The sequence below is a fragment of the Felis catus genome, chromosome A2, assembly GCF_018350175.1.
Source record: "Felis catus isolate Fca126 chromosome A2, F.catus_Fca126_mat1.0, whole genome shotgun sequence".
NCBI classification, from domain to species: Eukaryota; Metazoa; Chordata; class Mammalia; order Carnivora; family Felidae; genus Felis; species Felis catus.
The window spans coordinates 162,709,838-162,727,953 of record NC_058369.1 but is presented as its reverse complement, the minus strand read 5'-3'; the positions used below and the strand labels follow the sequence as shown (position 1 = coordinate 162,727,953).

The following is an 18,116-nucleotide window of genomic DNA, read 5'->3' as shown; positions in this document are numbered from 1 at the left end:
AATGCAAAGTATGTCTGACCCTACACTCATGCATAACCCTTGCACACTCTGGTCTCTTCTTGGTTCCTTCTCAAGTCCTTGATTCTACATTTCTGTTTACATTGGATCAGAAATAGATCATGGGAGGCCAGGGGAGGTAGATCACTCTCTGTCCAGAAACATGAACTGGTAGCAACCCTGGAATTAGGGAAGGCAACCAAAGGGATTCATACACATTTGTTTTCTATAGAATAGCTCAATATCTCCCCCATGGCACCCCTTCCTTACCTCCTCTGTCACACTGTCGATCATACCATTTCTCTCTTACATGTTGGAAAGGACACAACCAGCTGAATTCTAGGCTTCCTGTGCCATTTGTGACCTGGGTATCCCGGGGAATTTGATAAAACCACACGCACACCGTCTGGGATTCAGATTTTCTTTCAGGAAAAAAGAGGGATTGGGACAGACTGGTCTCTAAATTGCCTTCCAGCTCTAAAGACCTGCCTTGAGGACACTAGTTTCCAACTAAGGGAAATGGATGGGGTGTCAGGCAGCACTCACTCTGTCATGACAGCAACTGATGGAAGATACACTGTTCAGCAAGTTTGTCCTGATAAATAGGAGATGTGTGGACGTCAGCTAATCAATCTCCTTACTCCCACTCTTCCTCCCCCAGGACCCCTGTGGCAGTATCCTGTTTGTTTGGCTGCTGGCACTGTATTTGGTCCCCTATCAGACCAGGACCCACACCCATGCACAGCCCTGTGTCCTGCTGCCCCTCCAGGCTCTATTGCCCTAGGCCAGGCTCACCTTCTTTTGAATGAGCTGATGAGTTCCCGAGTGTTCTCCAAAGAAGCTGTTTGAGCTGCTGCTTTTGCTTAACTGAGAGGAAAAAGTGTTTGCACCCTTTAAACCTCTGAGACAGGAAGCTCAGATTGGGTGGAGCTAGTGAAGGAACTATTTGGCTTTAAAGAGACAGAAATATTGCCCTATAATTGGAGGAGTGCTTTAGTTTTACCAAGGTGTAAGCTTTTTCTCCCTGTGCCTGCCGTCACACCAAATTTTCCAAACCTATATTTGTTGTTTGGGGTTATACTGGTGGATCCCAAAGGCCCTTATTACTTGACACAAATCATGCACACAGAGCCAGGCATGGTGTTGGATCATCTTCCCTGCATGACGTGGGAGACTCTGGTGTGATTCTAGGAAGCGGAAACTCAAATGTGTGGCTAGATGTGTCCAAATTTAGAGCCTGGGATACTTCCCAGTGATTGTATCATATGGGTTTCATGATAGTCTTTCATGAAGGTCTCAAGTTACTCATTAAAAATTCACCAGCCTTCAGGTACAAAGCCAAGAGTCTAAACCATTGGGAGCCAAGAGAAAAAAAGGAAGATGTGGCCTGGAAAAAGTCTTCCAATGACCATACACCTTCTCTAGTTTTCTTCATATTGTTCTTTCAAGTCCCAAAATATGCATGACCTGACAAGAAAAGATGCACCCAGGGAGAAGATCAAACTTTCGCCTACAACCTTCCTACTTTCCTCTACCCCAGACCCAGGCACAGGTAGAATTCCCAGATTTAGCCAGTGCATCCACTCCAACCTGCTCTGGAAACTTTGAGATGATAGGCAGATGATCAAACCTCTCATGGTTGACCCGCTGTTCCAATTGTCTCTTGCATCATCATAAAATTATGTTTTTGATTATATATTTCTGTTCACTACATTGACACATGGGATTACTTGATGCTCACACTTGAAGGTGGGTACTAAGAGAACTAAATGTGGCAGGAAGTAGTGGACAATGGGGAGGCAACCCATGGAGGGAAGCAGCTAGATTCGGAATTATTGTATTAATACTATATTATTGGTCCATAGCATTAGACTAATTATTGGTACTAATGACCTGGAGGGCCCCAGGTAACTGTTTTCCAACTTGCAATAAAGACACAGACCGGGACCAGCTATGTAATTTGCAAAGTCTGGCACAAAAAGAATATGCCAGGCCCTTTGTCAAAAACAAACAAAAAAAATTAAGAATTTCAAGATGACATCAATAGAACAGTAAACCCTTCTAAGTACAGGGCCCTGTGCAACCGCACGGGTCACATACCCATGAACTTGGTCTTGATGAGGCTGCATACATAAAAGTCTAGAGGAGAGCTAGAATCATATTTCCTGCTCAAAATGTCTATACCATTTCCTAGTTTCATTTCAAGCTACATATTCCTTGAGGGAAACTTGTCCTTGGATGTTTTCATGGTCAGCTAATTGCTTCTCCAGGTATTATGCTCAGGTACGCTGTTAAGTTCCCTAGAGGGAACAGGAGATGAGTTGACACAGAATCCATGGATGCCACAAGAAATCAGATGCGGGTCTGAAATGGTAACAGCCTTGTGATCATTGGTCAAAAAGGAGCATGTGGCCCCCGTCAGTCCCATCCTGAGCCCTAAGTTAGGAGTGATCTCCTTCTACAAGATTCTGGATAGAAGCAGTGTAGCCCCATATCTGAATTGTTCATTTAGCCACGCTTCTGATCATTGAGGGCTTCCTTCCACTTACACCTATGCTGTGAGCCACAGGCCTCTCCACCGCTTGTCTCCTCCTGCAACCCTGGAAACACAACTTTCACCCAGGATCTTGCTCCTTCCACATAGTCAGAAGCAGAGAGATAAATGTGGACAAAGCCAAAGCTTCCTTTTTTATGTTCTCCTTTGATTCTTTCCATTTCACACACACACAGAAATGTGGATATAATGAATTTTCAAAAGGTGTGGGGTCATTAAGAGACATTCTTTGAATTCTAACGGAGTCTTCTTGTGGGGCTCAGGGTGTTTTCTGCTGCTCAGATCTAGATAATCTCAAAGCTCAACTCATTAAAATAGTGCAGAAATAATAACAGTAGTTTAAAAGAATCATTCCCCCATTGTCCTGTTTCTTCTACATATCGTCTTTGGAACCTTGGGGGATCCGATTCCTATTGCCTCCATAACAAATTCCCAAAACATTAGTAGCTGAAAACAATATACACTTCATCTTCTACAGTTATGGAGGACAAGAGCATGGAATTAGTCTTATGGAGATAAAATCAAGGTCTTGCAGAGCTGGTTCTTTCTGGAGGCTCTAGGAGAGAATCCATCCCTTGCCTCTTACACCTTCTAGAAGCTGCCAGATGTCCTGGGCTTGGGGCCACATCACATCAATCTCTGATGCCTTCATCACATTGCCTTCTTGCCTCTCCTTAGAAGGACCTTTCTGATTACATCTGGGGCCCACCCAGATAATCCGGAATAATCTCCCCATCTCAAAGTCATTAACTTAATCACACCTGCAAAGATGCTTATGGAATAAGGTAACATTCACAGACTCTTGGGATTAGAGTGTGGCGATCTTTTGGGGGCCACCATTCAGCCTGCCACATTTGGGTGAGTTAACCTCTCTGCAACTCACTCCCCTAATTTTTAAAATGGAATACTTACTTCAGACAGTCATTGTGAAACCAGATAAATTTGTAGACATGAAGTGGTACTCAAACCATACTAATCAATAGGTATTAGTTAGTAGTAATAATTCAACCCTCAATGTTAGTCTCATAGATTACCATCCTGAGGCTCATCTACACATCATAGATGCTGTCTTAGTCAGCGTGGACTGCCATAATACCACAGCCTGGGAGCAGGAACAACAGGAGTTAATCTCTCACAGTTCTGGAGACTGGGCAACTCAAGCCCAATGTGCCAGCCAACTTGTTTCCCTGGGAAAGGCTCACTTCCTGATTTGCGAATGGCACTGTCTCACCGTGTCCATACATGATGGAGCGAGGAAGCAACTCTCTGCTATCTCTTCTTACAAGGGCACTAATCCCCTCAAGAGGACCCCTATTCATGAACTCATGGAAACCCACTTACGTTATCCCCAAATACGATCATGTTGGGGGTTAGGGATTCTGGAGCCTTCTCTCTTGGTGCCACATAAAACTAGTCACTTCCACTTTGTAAAAATCTCTTTTACGTGGATATCACTCAAGGTTTCCTGGTTTCTCCCCACTCATTCCACCCCCAAAGGGCACTGCATGAAAAGGAAGACTCAGCACCTCCACAGCCTGTCTACCAGGATAAGGGATCTGGATTATCTATACCCCTGCACTCACATGGCTTTAATGAAATTGTCTTCTGGCTCCACGGATGTGCAAGAAGAGCTGCCTCTTGCAGGCTAATGGCAGCCATGTCACAAAAGAGATATAGGTGTTAGGTGTGACAGTGCACTTGGGGCTGAATCCCTCAAAGGAAACATTGACCAAACCCTCATGAAATAAGGACCATGCCCCCAAAGAGCCTTTTACTGTCTTTCATGATGTTATATTCGGTTATGAACCACAACCATTCAGTGCTGTTCTCAAACAGGTCTCTGCTTCCTCCTAAGGCTTCTCCAAAGATCTACCAAAAGTGACCACTCAGAATTTGTGTCTTCACCAGAGGGTTACACTCTTGGAGCTTCAGGGGAAAAACTGTAGGACGTGCTCTGAACCACTGTTGCCTCAAAGAGACTCTTCAGAGCAGGTTTGCAAGATGGCAGCACTGACTCAATGCTCAGACTCTGCCAGTGAGCAAAGACAGGACTACTGCGACTCTCAGTCTGGAAGCATATGTACCTCATGAAATCAGACGACTGACTCAAGATCCAGCAGAGTGAGAAGTAATGACATAGGACTGAGTGAACCGATTCAAGATGTGCCATTGTGGTTATTTGTTTGGAATATTGATGTGTTCTGTTTGATGTTCTACTTGTATGGCTATGTGTGGAAACCTTATTTCTTTCTCCTTAAACGAATTAGTAGACTGTGTATTTGCAAACCCACAACAACCGTCTTTAAACATTACCTCATCTTCACCTACCCTCAAAATTCAGAAACAAATGCTTCTACTAAGTTTCATTCACTTTCATGATGATAGAACCATTTGCATAGGTTTAATAAAAATCTGTCCTCTTGTTTACAAAGATACCATTGGAAAAATCGATTCTGCAGCAAGACCATATGTACAGTGTGATATGTGAGAGTGATTATTGTTTAAACAAAGACCATCAGGCCACTGCTGAGGAGCAATTGTTTGTGTTACATGTGGAGGTAATGTCTCCAAAACCTTCGTAAGAAAACTAATATGATGTCTGGCTTCCAGAATCCCAATCACTGGGAGTAAGGAAGTCCACTCCCAGGTAGTCCAGAAACCCAGGCAAATTTTGGAGACCTCAGGAAGAGGGAAAATCCCTGAGATTTATGGGTACAGCATGCAAAGTTTACTGGAGAAAGTGTTTGGGCCTTGGTTTCCTACTCCTAGGATAGAAGAATGGCAGGGGCTTTGAAAAGTCTGATTCAAAACTCATTTTGAAAATTTCCAAAAGAAGTTTATCCTTTGGAATTGATAGTTGCTTAATATGATTAGGCTCTAGATTTCCCAAGCAAACTCAAGGAGGCTTTTCCGGTTAATTAAGATTCTTGCTGCATCTGTATAAATGATCAGGCCATGCATAGTAAAAACAATCTTCTAGGATCAACAATACTTGTTGGAGACTGTTTATGATGACAAAGTAGAGAACGCTACGAAAATGATCCAAAATTTAGAAATAGGCAAGACAGATTACTGGAGTGTTCTATTGTTCTGTGTGGTGCTGTGCTTGATGATCAGCTGTGATATTTAACAACACTTTAAGGAGAGAGAGGATTTTTGCACATCTCTGCCTTGGAGATACTCAGCGAATTTGCTGTCTGGTGGAATATAGAACTCAAAACTTACATGTTACTACTCTCTTGAACACATGAACATTCGATTTCAAATGAGCTTTGTGTTTCTGTTTGTTTGAGTTTTTTGTTTTATTCTTTGCTTATTTGTTTGTTTTTAACTAGGTTTCACACCCAGCATGGAGCCCAAACTCAAGACCCTAAGGTCAAGACCTGAGCTGAGATCAAGAGTCAGATGCTTAATTGATTGAACCACCCAAAGGAAATTGAACCAATTATAGAATCATACTGGTTGTCTAGTTAAGCCATGAGTTGAGCAAAATCTTTGATGTGTTTATACTTGCCCAGGAGTCATGAGTTTGCTTTTTTTAAAAACTGCGGATAAGAAAGAGAGGGAGAAACAGCATGATCCAAGCCTTGGAGGTGGAAATAACACTCGACACAGGCAGAGAACAGCTAACAATTTGGAGTGCAGGAATCATTACCAGCCTTTACTGAGGGCCTACTGTGTGCCAGGCACTGACCTCTATATCATTATCACATTCATTCCTTACAAAAGTGTAAAACGGATATTAACGGGAATAATGATATCTAAAAGAATCTCATTCTTGGAAGAGGAGTTGAGATGGATTATAATGACTGTTAAATACCAGGCCAAGGAATGTGGATTTTAAGCCCTAGGCAGTAGAAGATTTCCAAGAAGCAAAGACCTAAGAAAACTATCCCAATGGGCTTAACCTGGTAACTGCAACTAGGACTGGAGAGGAAGAGATCAGGGGTACTGTACCCTCACACTGCACACACTGTCCCTCTCTTATCATCCATCTTAAGTTGAATTGTGTCCTCCTAAAGAAGTCCTAACTCCTGATACCTGAGAATGTGACCTACTTTGGAGCACGGTCTCTGTGATGTCATGTCATGAAGTTAAGGTTGAGCCCTACTCCAATGCCTGGAATCGTTTCATTCACAGTGAGGGAAGTTTACACACAGAGAACACCATGTGACAAAAGAGGCAGAGATTGGAGTGAGGCATCTAGAAGGCAAAGAACAAAGCACGACAGCCAGCACCAGAAGCTAAGACGCATACTAAGAAGGATACTTTCCCAGAGCCTTCATGGAGAGTATGACCCTGGGAACGTCTCGGTTTGGCACTTGTAGCCTGTGCCAGAGAGACAGTAGCCATAACAATGAGACAGTAAGTTTCTGCTCTTTAAGCAACAGTTTGTGGTCATTTGTTACAGCAGCTCCTGGGGGAACTAATATAGATTTTAAGGCCAAGAAGTAGGGTCCTGCTCTGGTAATTACCAGTCGTTTTGAAATTGAGTAATGCATGGAGGCTCGAAGAATTCTGAGCTAAGTGATAAAAAGAAAGGCCTAAGAGGATGTCGGTGGTAGGATGAACATCCAGGTTACTTTCTGATGAGGTCCCAGAGAAGGTGGGGACCACGCTGCTGGACATTGGAGGGATGATGTCACTTGCTATAAAATGGCAGGGGGCAGGGGGAGGGAGGTGGGCTAAACTGAGGTGGGCTGCTGGGTGGAGAGTAGACCATGTAAGTGATGAACTTGAATATTTAGCTGAGGAGAATTATGAGAACAATGTGGAAGGTGCGGCCTTGTTTCTCCTTGCTCCTTGTAATGAAATGAGTGAGGAAAGAGAGTGGTGGCCTATTTCCAGCCAAAGAGCACCAAGATGGCCAGCTGCCAGCAGAGCCCAGGAAGAAGCAAGTAAATTCTCCCCCTTGAGGCTTCAGAGAGCGCACGCCTCTGCTGGCATCTTGAATTTGGACTCCAGGAGCTACCACACAATCCATGTCTCAGCAGTTTCAACTGCAGTTTGGACGACCTGTCATGCAGTGCTAGGTATCCAGTATGTCCCCTCCACCTTGCCCCTGCCTGCTTTCATGTCCCATCCTCTGAGAAACCCAGAGGTCTCCCCTTCTGTGGCACGGTGTGAACAGGGCAAATCTTCTCGACTACATTCTTCCTCATTCTCACCACATTACTGGCCCAGATAGACCCTGGGTCTCCCTGATGAGAGAGAGCTTGTGGCTTTCTCAGAATTTAGATTTCAGTCCTCTAAAGAATTCTCTTTTAGGAAACAATTATACAACACCAAAACAAAACCTAACATTGTTTCTTTTAAAGAGACACACAGGAATTTAAGGCCTGGGAGTGGGGTTAAGGCCTCCTGAACTCTGAAGGCAAACAGGCAGACTGTCAGGGCGCAATGAGCTGGGGGGTCAGAGGTAAAAGCAGGCCCTGTCCCAGCAGCAACAATCAATCCCTCACTCTTACAGAATACCAACACCGCACAAAAGGACTATTTTCTCTTAATCAGCAAAAATGTTTCCTTAGTATATGAAAATCAGTCAGTGGAAAAGTGTGTGGGCCTGATTCTGCCTCGATCAAGATCTATGTCTTGGAGAAAACCCAAACACAAACAGACCCCAAAAAAACCACAATCCCCATGTGCCTCAGTATCTTTACGGATAAGAAGTCCCAGATTGTCTCAATTCAATGCCTCCTACAGAACAGCATCATGCGAGACTATCTGGGCCTCTCCCAATGAGGACAAATCCCAAGACTTTCCCCCCCACATGATTCATGACCCTGGGCCCATGTACCTACACAACCTCTCAGGTGTAAATGGCATCTTGTAAATGGCATCGGTAAAGTAAGCCCCTCCGTTGCTCTGCACCATCTCCTCTATCAGCTCCACCAGCTCCTGCACTTGAGCTTCCTTCTCCGCCTCTGAGGCTCTGTTGTTGAAGGCACAGCAGCGGTTCCCACACTCACTGATGATGTTTCTTAGCTTCAAATCTGAATCTGCCAAGAAGTCACTCAGGCTCTTCTCCTCCAAGTCATCTTTGCGAGTGAACAACACAATCATGTGCTTCAAAGCTGGCTTCCCAAAGACAGCCTTGATCAACGCCACAGTTGTCTGCTCTTCTTCCCTGTAGAGGCCCACCTGGAGGACCAAGATGATGGCGTGGGGCCCAGGGCAGGAGTAGAGGACACACTGGCTGATTTCCCTGCACGTGGTATCCAGGGTCTCCTTGGTGTCAAAGAGCCCTGGGGTGTCAACAACAACAAGTTTCCTCCCCTTCCATTCCTTGGATGCTTTTTGACACTTGGCAGTGACAGTATAGGGAGCAATTCTAGACTCAAAGACTCTACTCCCCAGGATGGTGTTTGCCGTTGCGCTCTTCCCACTTCCAGTTTTCCCCACCAAAACAATCCTCAGAGTGTTGTCCTGAGGGTGTGCCATGTCACTACCAGTGGCTGTGGGATGTAAAAAAGAGAAGGAGAAGAAAAAGAGTCAACGAAGGTAAGTGGAAACCATCACATTCCTCTTATCTCCTTTGTGTTTCTCCATGAAAACCTGCAGTAGTGTACTATCCATGTTGGTCCCATAAAGACGAAAAGATGAAACAATTCAATCACCATGGAAGAAACAATAAAGTAGTTAAAGAGTTCCCCTACAAAAGACTACCAGGTCCAGATGGCTTCATGGGGATCTCACTTAACTTTTCTTCAACTATTCCTGATGACTTAAAACAGAAAGAAATCTTTCCAGTTCTTTCTATGACATATGTATGATATTGATCCCAAAGGCTAACAAAGATTTCACCAATAAATAAAGCTACAGACATGTCTCATTTGCGAATACTAATACAAAAATCCCAAATAAATTGTCAGACACTAAAAAGTAAAACCCCACAATTAAATGTGATTTATTTCAGAAATAGTAGGGTGGTTCAATATGAGAAAATGGATTGTTACAACACATCCCCTTTAGTAGATTTAAGAAGAAAAATACCTTGATGCAAAACAGACATTACCCCAAATTCAACACTGTTTTAATAGATACTTCTTGAATGTGATTTTATAGAAATATAAATTTTAAAAAATTTGTCTCCATTTTTTTTCTCTGCAGCTAAAATAGTTGACTGTAAACTTAATTTGGAAGAATGAAGAAAGGAAATTAGCCTGTAGAGTCAACAAAGAGAAGAACGATGAAGGAGGGCCAGCTCTACCAGATAGCAAAATATTTTAGCCCCTATAATTAAGGCAGTATGAAGAGTGTGTGAACATAGAGAAGCCGAAAACAAAAATGGACAATTCAGAAATAGACCAAATTGGTCGACTATATTCATGAGCATCCAGTTCAATTGTATTGTGTTACATTTCTCTTCCCTAAGGCAGCATCTCACAGCAATGAGGAGAAAGATGGACTAATAACCAGCATTGGGATAACTACAAAACCACACAGAAAAAGACAAAACTGCACCCACGTCTTCATGCCATTCACATGCTAAATACGTTAGAAATATAAACACTAAAAATCAATCCACATAAATACTAGAAGAAACTCAGACCAATCCTTTGTAACCTAGGGGCGGGGCAACTCTTTCTAAGATTTGAAAGATTGTAAGGAAAAGGATTCATACATCTGACTACATAAAGATCTAAAATACAATGGGAGACAACGAACACCATGGACAATTAAAATACGAATGTCAGACTATATCAAAGAGGGTTAATTCTCTTCTTATACAAAGAATACCTAAAGGTACAGAGACAAATGTCCAATAGCTCAATAGAAAATGGAGCAAGACATAGGAATAAACAGTTCAAAGAAAAAAAAAAGAAATGCCAATGCTCCTCAACTATGAAAAATACATGAACACTCACTTAAAGTAGAGAAATATAAACCCAACAAAGGAAAAGAAAAAACTAAATATAACAAATTAAGATTACACTGAGATACTATTTCTCCACTTACAGATTTGGCAAAAGTGCAAAAATGTGCTGCTATAATCAGTCGGTAAAGGTTTAGAGGAAACAGGTTCTCTTCTCCATGGCTAATTGAATAGAAAAACAGTCTAAAACCTACAGAGGAGAAATTAGCAATATCATACAAATCACATATACATTTATTCTTGGATTGTGAGTCCCAACTTTAGGATTTATGCCTGTAGTGGTAAAGGGCAGGTCACCCCTAAACGTGCAACTTTGACATACTGACTATTTCATATAAAAGTACCTTAAGACACATCCTGTGTGGGAAGATTACTAAGACCCTCTTCTGTCCCCCTGCAAGCAGGAAACAAATCTCCCATGTAAAAGGTCCCCTTGCTGTCCAGGAGGTAAAGAGACACTCTCATCACCAGGGATGGGAGATTTAGAGCCAAGAAGACTGTATAAACAGCCCACTACTTTCTACTAATTTACTACCCCAGCCCAAAGTCTCTTCAGAATTCCTCCCTAACAGATGCTCCCAAAGTTAAGTTTTCCTTGTTTTGTCAATCCCTCACAGATGCATCGTCTCTTTGCCTAAAAAGTATAAAAACTGCCTGCCTTGGTCATCTCTCTTGGTCTTAGTTTCATTGCTGAGCATCTGTGCACACTGCTTTTTTTTTTTCTCTTATTAATCTGCCTCAAGTGAATGTAATTCTTAGTGCAGCTGGAAGACGTTGAAGGGTAGAGGAAGAAGTTCCCCTTCCTTATATCCCAGAGCTACACTGACAAAAACACAGGAAAAGATTAGGCATATTTTATTCTCTGCGTCACTATTTGTAATAATTAAAGACCAAAAACCTACCAAATGCCCACTAGTAGGGGTCTGATTGAATAAACCAAGATACATACACACAGCGATGTATTATCCAACTGTAGAAAGGAATAAGAAATACCTCTCTATGCCGGGATGGAGAGATCTCCAGGATATTTCATAAAGCAAAAAAAAAAAAAAAAAAAAAAAAAAAAAAAAAAAAAAAAGGCAAAGTGAAGGAAATAATATTTAGTTTACTGTCATTTCTCTAGTGGGGAGGAACATGAACTGTAGGTACAAAGTACAACATATATTTCATGCACATGAAAAAGCAATGGCAGATCATCTGAACTGTCACCAAAGAAGTTACTGACAGAGGGATGGGAAGAATAAGGCGGGGGACAGGGTAGAAGCTGGAAACTACTTTGAATATACTTCGATTTCATAGATTTGTCTTGAAAGTATGTACTTCCTTCTTTTTGAGAGTTCGAATTACAGCTCTTTTCCTTTATGAAAGGCCTACATGTGTATGTGCTGTTGCTGGCTGACATAAATTCAAAGAGGATTTTTCATTTGTACAAAAAAAAAGCTGAACATGAATACAGCGTTCCGCATTTGTTTCACAGCCAGTTGAGCTAATAGAGAGGCCGAGTGGGCCCTTGTCCACACCAGCTGCCAATCACCTTCCCCGGGAACCTCACACAGGGGTTCACCATCCAGCCACCAGAGCTGTGAGCCAGATGAGCACGTGGGCTTTCTCTCAATTGAATGTGTGCATCTGTTAACAAGTTGTGTCTAAAAGTATCAGAAACACATAAGGGAGGTTATTTGGGGGAGATCTGGGAATGCGCACCCTTTTTCCATGTACATTCATGGTAATTGCTTCTCTCCTTTATGTCATTTTGTTTCATAAAGGATTTTATAGGAACGTTCTGCTTGCAGATAGTGAGGAACATCTGTAAACAGCTTACATAATTATACAACAAAAACTATATTTTCAGATAACTAGTAAAAATCAAAAGCAAATGCAATACATAGTATTTGGTGTAATAGACAAACCACACAAAGAATTGGTCCAAGAAACTTGAAAATGCAGTTGCTTCATTGGCTATTGTCCTAATGGGATATAGTGTAAGGCCAAATAGGGGAAAAACCGTCAAGAAAATCTTAAATTGCTTTCAGGAATCCTGTCCTATTCTTAGCTTTTTGTGCACATGTGTAGTTTTGAAGCCCAAGGACAAGCCCAGTGGCAATGAACACACTTAGCGCCCATACTGTGCCCTTCAAATGCCATTCATTTCCCACCAAAAACATTAAGAATCTTAGCAGAACGTACCGATTCCAGATCTGGGCCAAGAAATGTGCAAGTGGATCCTACACTATCTAGTCATACTAGAAATCGAGGATTCTATCAAAAACTACTCAGACCGTGGGATGCCTGGCTAGCTCTGTCAATGCAGCATGCATCTCTTGATCCCAGGTTCATGAGTTCTAGCCCACATTGGGTGCAGAGATCACTTTCAAAGAAAAAATGTTTGGATCTTACCGAAAGGACTACAGGGCCAACTTGAAGAGGCTGACTGGACAGAGATGGGGTATTTTGACTACCAATGAGAATAATAATGTCAATGGATTAAAATTCATCAAATATGTTGAAGTTCATGAATTCATAACAATACCATCATCGCAAAAGAAGTGAAGTGTTCTCTCTGGGGTATGCTAGGAAATGATGTCATCAGTCTGAACATGGACAAAAAAGAATCAAGCATTCCTTTTGTCTTATTAACTACACCTTATGAAATGAAAGTACGATTCAGGGGAAGTTTCTTTTTATAGGATTATGCCATCCAATCAGTGAAGAAAGATTGATAGAATTATAATAGTATAATTTGCGACCGTTAATGAAACAAAGTTACTCTAGGCTATCATTACTGTCTGCTACATTACAGAAAGAGACAGAAGAATATATAAGGTGCCTTCTGATGGACGTTTACAACTGCACCTATGAAATATTGCCACCCAAATAACCAGGCAAATCTTAGTCTGATCAAGCCTCTCCTTAAATTTAAATTTATACAAAACACGGAAACTAGAAGAACATGTCATACGACGTCTTGAGGATTTAATGAGCAAAATGTACACTGTCCAATTCTCTTGGAAAAAGGACCAACCATTTCTTAACCAAAAATAATTTACAAAAAAAAAAAAAAAACGGAAGGTGAAAACTTATTTATCAAATTAAACTTAAGAGATATGAAAGAATCGAAATTTATGAACCTTATTTGGAGCTGATTTCAATTTTAAATTCTAGGAGACGATCTGGGAATTGGAATACACCTGGTAATTTTTTAAAAATTCTAATTGCTTTTTGAACACTGATTATGGTATATTTTAATGACCTTTGTCTTCCAGACATACATATGTAAATAATGACTGATGAAGTGATAAAATTTTTAGTATTCTAGTAATGTAATACTTTTTAGTATTCTAATGTTTAAAGTGTATGTATATATATTTAATCTCTACACCCAGCATGAGGCTCACACTCACAAGCCTGAGATCAAGAGTCCCATGCTCTTCCAACTGAGCCAGATAGGCGCCCTCACTCTAATTTTTGAAATGAGGAGATTGATGTGGCTCAGAAATGCTGAGAACATTGCCCAAGGTCACTGCGCTAAAGGGCTTTGGGCACAGAAGGGATCCAATGCAAAGTATGTCTGACCCTACACTCATGCATAACCCTTGCACACTCTGGTCTCTTCTTGGTTCCTTCTCAAGTCCTTGATTCTACATTTCTGTTTACATTGGATCAGAAATAGATCATGGGAGGCCAGGGGAGGTAGATCACTCTCTGTCCAGAAACATGAACTGGTAGCAACCCTGGAATTAGGGAAGGCAACCAAAGGGATTCATACACATTTGTTTTCTATAGAATAGCTCAATATCTCCCCCATGGCACCCCTTCCTTACCTCCTCTGTCACACTGTCGATCATACCATTTCTCTCTTACATGTTGGAAAGGACACAACCAGCTGAATTCTAGGCTTCCTGTGCCATTTGTGACCTGGGTATCCCGGGGAATTTGATAAAACCACACGCACACCGTCTGGGATTCAGATTTTCTTTCAGGAAAAAAGAGGGATTGGGACAGACTGGTCTCTAAATTGCCTTCCAGCTCTAAAGACCTGCCTTGAGGACACTAGTTTCCAACTAAGGGAAATGGATGGGGTGTCAGGCAGCACTCACTCTGTCATAACAGCAACTGATGGAAGATACACTGTTCAGCAAGTTTGTCCTGATAAATAGGAGATGTGTGGACGTCAGCTAATCAATCTCCTTACTCCCACTCTTCCTCCCCCAGGACCCCTGTGGCAGTATCCTGTTTGTTTGGCTGCTGGCACTGTATTTGGTCCCCTATCAGACCAGGACCCACACCCATGCACAGCCCTGTGTCCTGCTGCCCCTCCAGGCTCTATTGCCCTAGGCCAGGCTCACCTTCTTTTGAATGAGCTGATGAGTTCCCGAGTGTTCTCCAAAGAAGCTGTTTGAGCTGCTGCTTTTGCTTAACTGAGAGGAAAAAGTGTTTGCACCCTTTAAACCTCTGAGACAGGAAGCTCAGATTGGGTGGAGCTAGTGAAGGAACTATTTGGCTTTAAAGAGACAGAAATATTGCCCTATAATTGGAGGAGTGCTTTAGTTTTACCAAGGTGTAAGCTTTTTCTCCCTGTGCCTGCCGTCACACCAAATTTTCCAAACCTATATTTGTTGTTTGGGGTTATACTGGTGGATCCCAAAGGCCCTTATTACTTGACACAAATCATGCACACAGAGCCAGGCATGGTGTTGGATCATCTTCCCTGCATGACGTGGGAGACTCTGGTGTGATTCTAGGAAGCGGAAACTCAAATGTGTGGCTAGATGTGTCCAAATTTAGAGCCTGGGATACTTCCCAGTGATTGTATCATATGGGTTTCATGATAGTCTTTCATGAAGGTCTCAAGTTACTCATTAAAAATTCACCAGCCTTCAGGTACAAAGCCAAGAGTCTAAACCATTGGGAGCCAAGAGAAAAAAAGGAAGATGTGGCCTGGAAAAAGTCTTCCAATGACCATACACCTTCTCTAGTTTTCTTCATATTGTTCTTTCAAGTCCCAAAATATGCATGACCTGACAAGAAAAGATGCACCCAGGGAGAAGATCAAACTTTCGCCTACAACCTTCCTACTTTCCTCTACCCCAGACCCAGGCACAGGTAGAATTCCCAGATTTAGCCAGTGCATCCACTCCAACCTGCTCTGGAAACTTTGAGATGATAGGCAGATGATCAAACCTCTCATGGTTGACCCGCTGTTCCAATTGTCTCTTGCATCATCATAAAATTATGTTTTTGATTATATATTTCTGTTCACTACATTGACACATGGGATTACTTGATGCTCACACTTGAAGGTGGGTACTAAGAGAACTAAATGTGGCAGGAAGTAGTGGACAATGGGGAGGCAACCCATGGAGGGAAGCAGCTAGATTCGGAATTATTGTATTAATACTATATTATTGGTCCATAGCATTAGACTAATTATTGGTACTAATGACCTGGAGGGCCCCAGGTAACTGTTTTCCAACTTGCAATAAAGACACAGACCGGGACCAGCTATGTAATTTGCAAAGTCTGGCACAAAAAGAATATGCCAGGCCCTTTGTCAAAAACAAACAAAAAAAATTAAGAATTTCAAGATGACATCAATAGAACAGTAAACCCTTCTAAGTACAGGGCCCTGTGCAACCGCACGGGTCACATACCCATGAACTTGGTCTTGATGAGGCTGCATACATAAAAGTCTAGAGGAGAGCTAGAATCATATTTCCTGCTCAAAATGTCTATACCATTTCCTAGTTTCATTTCAAGCTACATATTCCTTGAGGGAAACTTGTCCTTGGATGTTTTCATGGTCAGCTAATTGCTTCTCCAGGTATTATGCTCAGGTACGCTGTTAAGTTCCCTAGAGGGAACAGGAGACTAGTTGACACAGAATCCATGGATGCCACAAGAAATCAGATGCGGGTCTGAAATGGTAACAGCCTTGTGATCATTGGTCAAAAAGGAGCATGTGGCCCCCGTCAGTCCCATCCTGAGCCCTAAGTTAGGAGTGATCTCCTTCTACAAGATTCTGGATAGAAGCAGTGTAGCCCCATATCTGAATTGTTCATTTAGCCACGCTTCTGATCATTGAGGGCTTCCTTCCACTTACACCTATGCTGTGAGCCACAGGCCTCTCCACCGCTTGTCTCCTCCTGCAACCCTGGAAACACAACTTTCACCCAGGATCTTGCTCCTTCCACATAGTCAGAAGCAGAGAGATAAATGTGGACAAAGCCAAAGCTTCCTTTTTTATGTTCTCCTTTGATTCTTTCCATTTCACACACACACAGAAATGTGGATATAATGAATTTTCAAAAGGTGTGGGGTCATTAAGAGACATTCTTTGAATTCTAACGGAGTCTTCTTGTGGGGCTCAGGGTGTTTTCTGCTGCTCAGATCTAGATAATCTCAAAGCTCAACTTATTAAAATAGTGCAGAAATAATAACAGTAGTTTAAAAGAATCATTCCCCCATTGTCCTGTTTCTTCTACATATCGTCTTTGGAACCTTGGGGGATCCGATTCCTATTGCCTCCATAACAAATTCCCAAAACATTAGTAGCTGAAAACAATATAAACTTCATCTTCTACAGTTATGGAGGACAAGAGCATGGAATTAGTCTTATGGAGATAAAATCAAGGTCTTGCAGAGCTGGTTCTTTCTGGAGGCTCTAGGAGAGAATCCATCCCTTGCCTCTTACACCTTCTAGAAGCTGCCAGATGTCCTGGGCTTGGGGCCACATCACATCAATCTCTGATGCCTTCATCACATTGCCTTCTTGCCTCTCCTTAGAAGGACCTTTCTGATTACATCTGGGGCCCACCCAGATAATCCGGAATAATCTCCCCATCTCAAAGTCATTAACTTAATCACACCTGCAAAGATGCTTATGGAATAAGGTAACATTCACAGACTCTTGGGATTAGAGTGTGGCGATCTTTTGGGGGCCACCATTCAGCCTGCCACATTTGGGTGAGTTAACCTCTCTAAAGATTACAGTTAACCTAATCTTTAAAATGGAATACTTTCTTCAGACAGTCATTGTGAAACCAGATAAATTTGTAGACATGAAGTGGTACTCAAACCATAGTGATCAATAGGTATTAGTTAGAAGTAGTAATAGAACTCTCTATGCTAGTCTCATAGATTACCCCTCTAAGGCTCACCTACACATCAGAGATGCTGTCTTAATCAGTTTGCATAACCATAATACCACAGCCTGGGAGCAGGAACAACAGGAATTCATTTCTCACAGTTCTGGAGACTGGACAGCCCAAGCCCAATGTGCCAGCCAACTTGTTTCCCTGGGGAAGGCTAACCTCCTGATTTGTGGATGGCGCCGTGTCACTGTGTCCATACATGATGGAGCCAGGAAGCAACTCTCTGCTATCTCTTCTTACAAGGGTACTAATCCCGTCAAGAGGACCCCAGATTCATGAACTCATGGAAACCCACTTACCTTATCCCCAAATACCATCATGGTGGGGGTTAGGGATTCTGGAGCCTTCTCTCTTGGTGCCAAATAAATCTAGTCACTTCTACTATGTAACAACTTCTTTTAAGTGGATATCACTCAAGGTTTCCTGGTTTCTCCCCACTCATTCCACCCCCAAAGGGCACTGCATGAAAAGGAAGACTCAGCACCTCCACAGCCTGTCTACCAGGATAAGGGATCTGGATTATCTATACCCCTGCACT

At 42.3% G+C, this 18,116-nt stretch overlaps 1 protein-coding gene across 3 annotated transcripts in view; it reads right to left on the bottom strand.

The window, feature by feature from the left end:
• The window catches only part of LOC123384084 (GTPase IMAP family member 7-like), a 54,271-nt gene extending 39,361 nt beyond the window's left edge, over positions 1-14,910 (bottom strand). For 2 of the 3 annotated variants that reach the window (XM_045053008.1, XM_045053009.1), the window contains exons 1-2: positions 14,774-14,910; positions 8,353-9,006 (exon numbers count right to left, since the gene is read on the bottom strand). In XM_045053008.1, the coding sequence (XP_044908943.1) occupies positions 8,353-8,992 (640 nt within the window). In that variant the 5' untranslated portion in view covers positions 8,993-9,006; positions 14,774-14,910. Of the gene's footprint in view, positions 1-792; positions 930-8,352; positions 9,007-14,773 lie in introns of those variants that run through there. The other variant, XM_045053010.1, reaches the window with a different exon arrangement.
• Between the last annotated feature and the right edge of the window lie 3,206 nt (positions 14,911-18,116).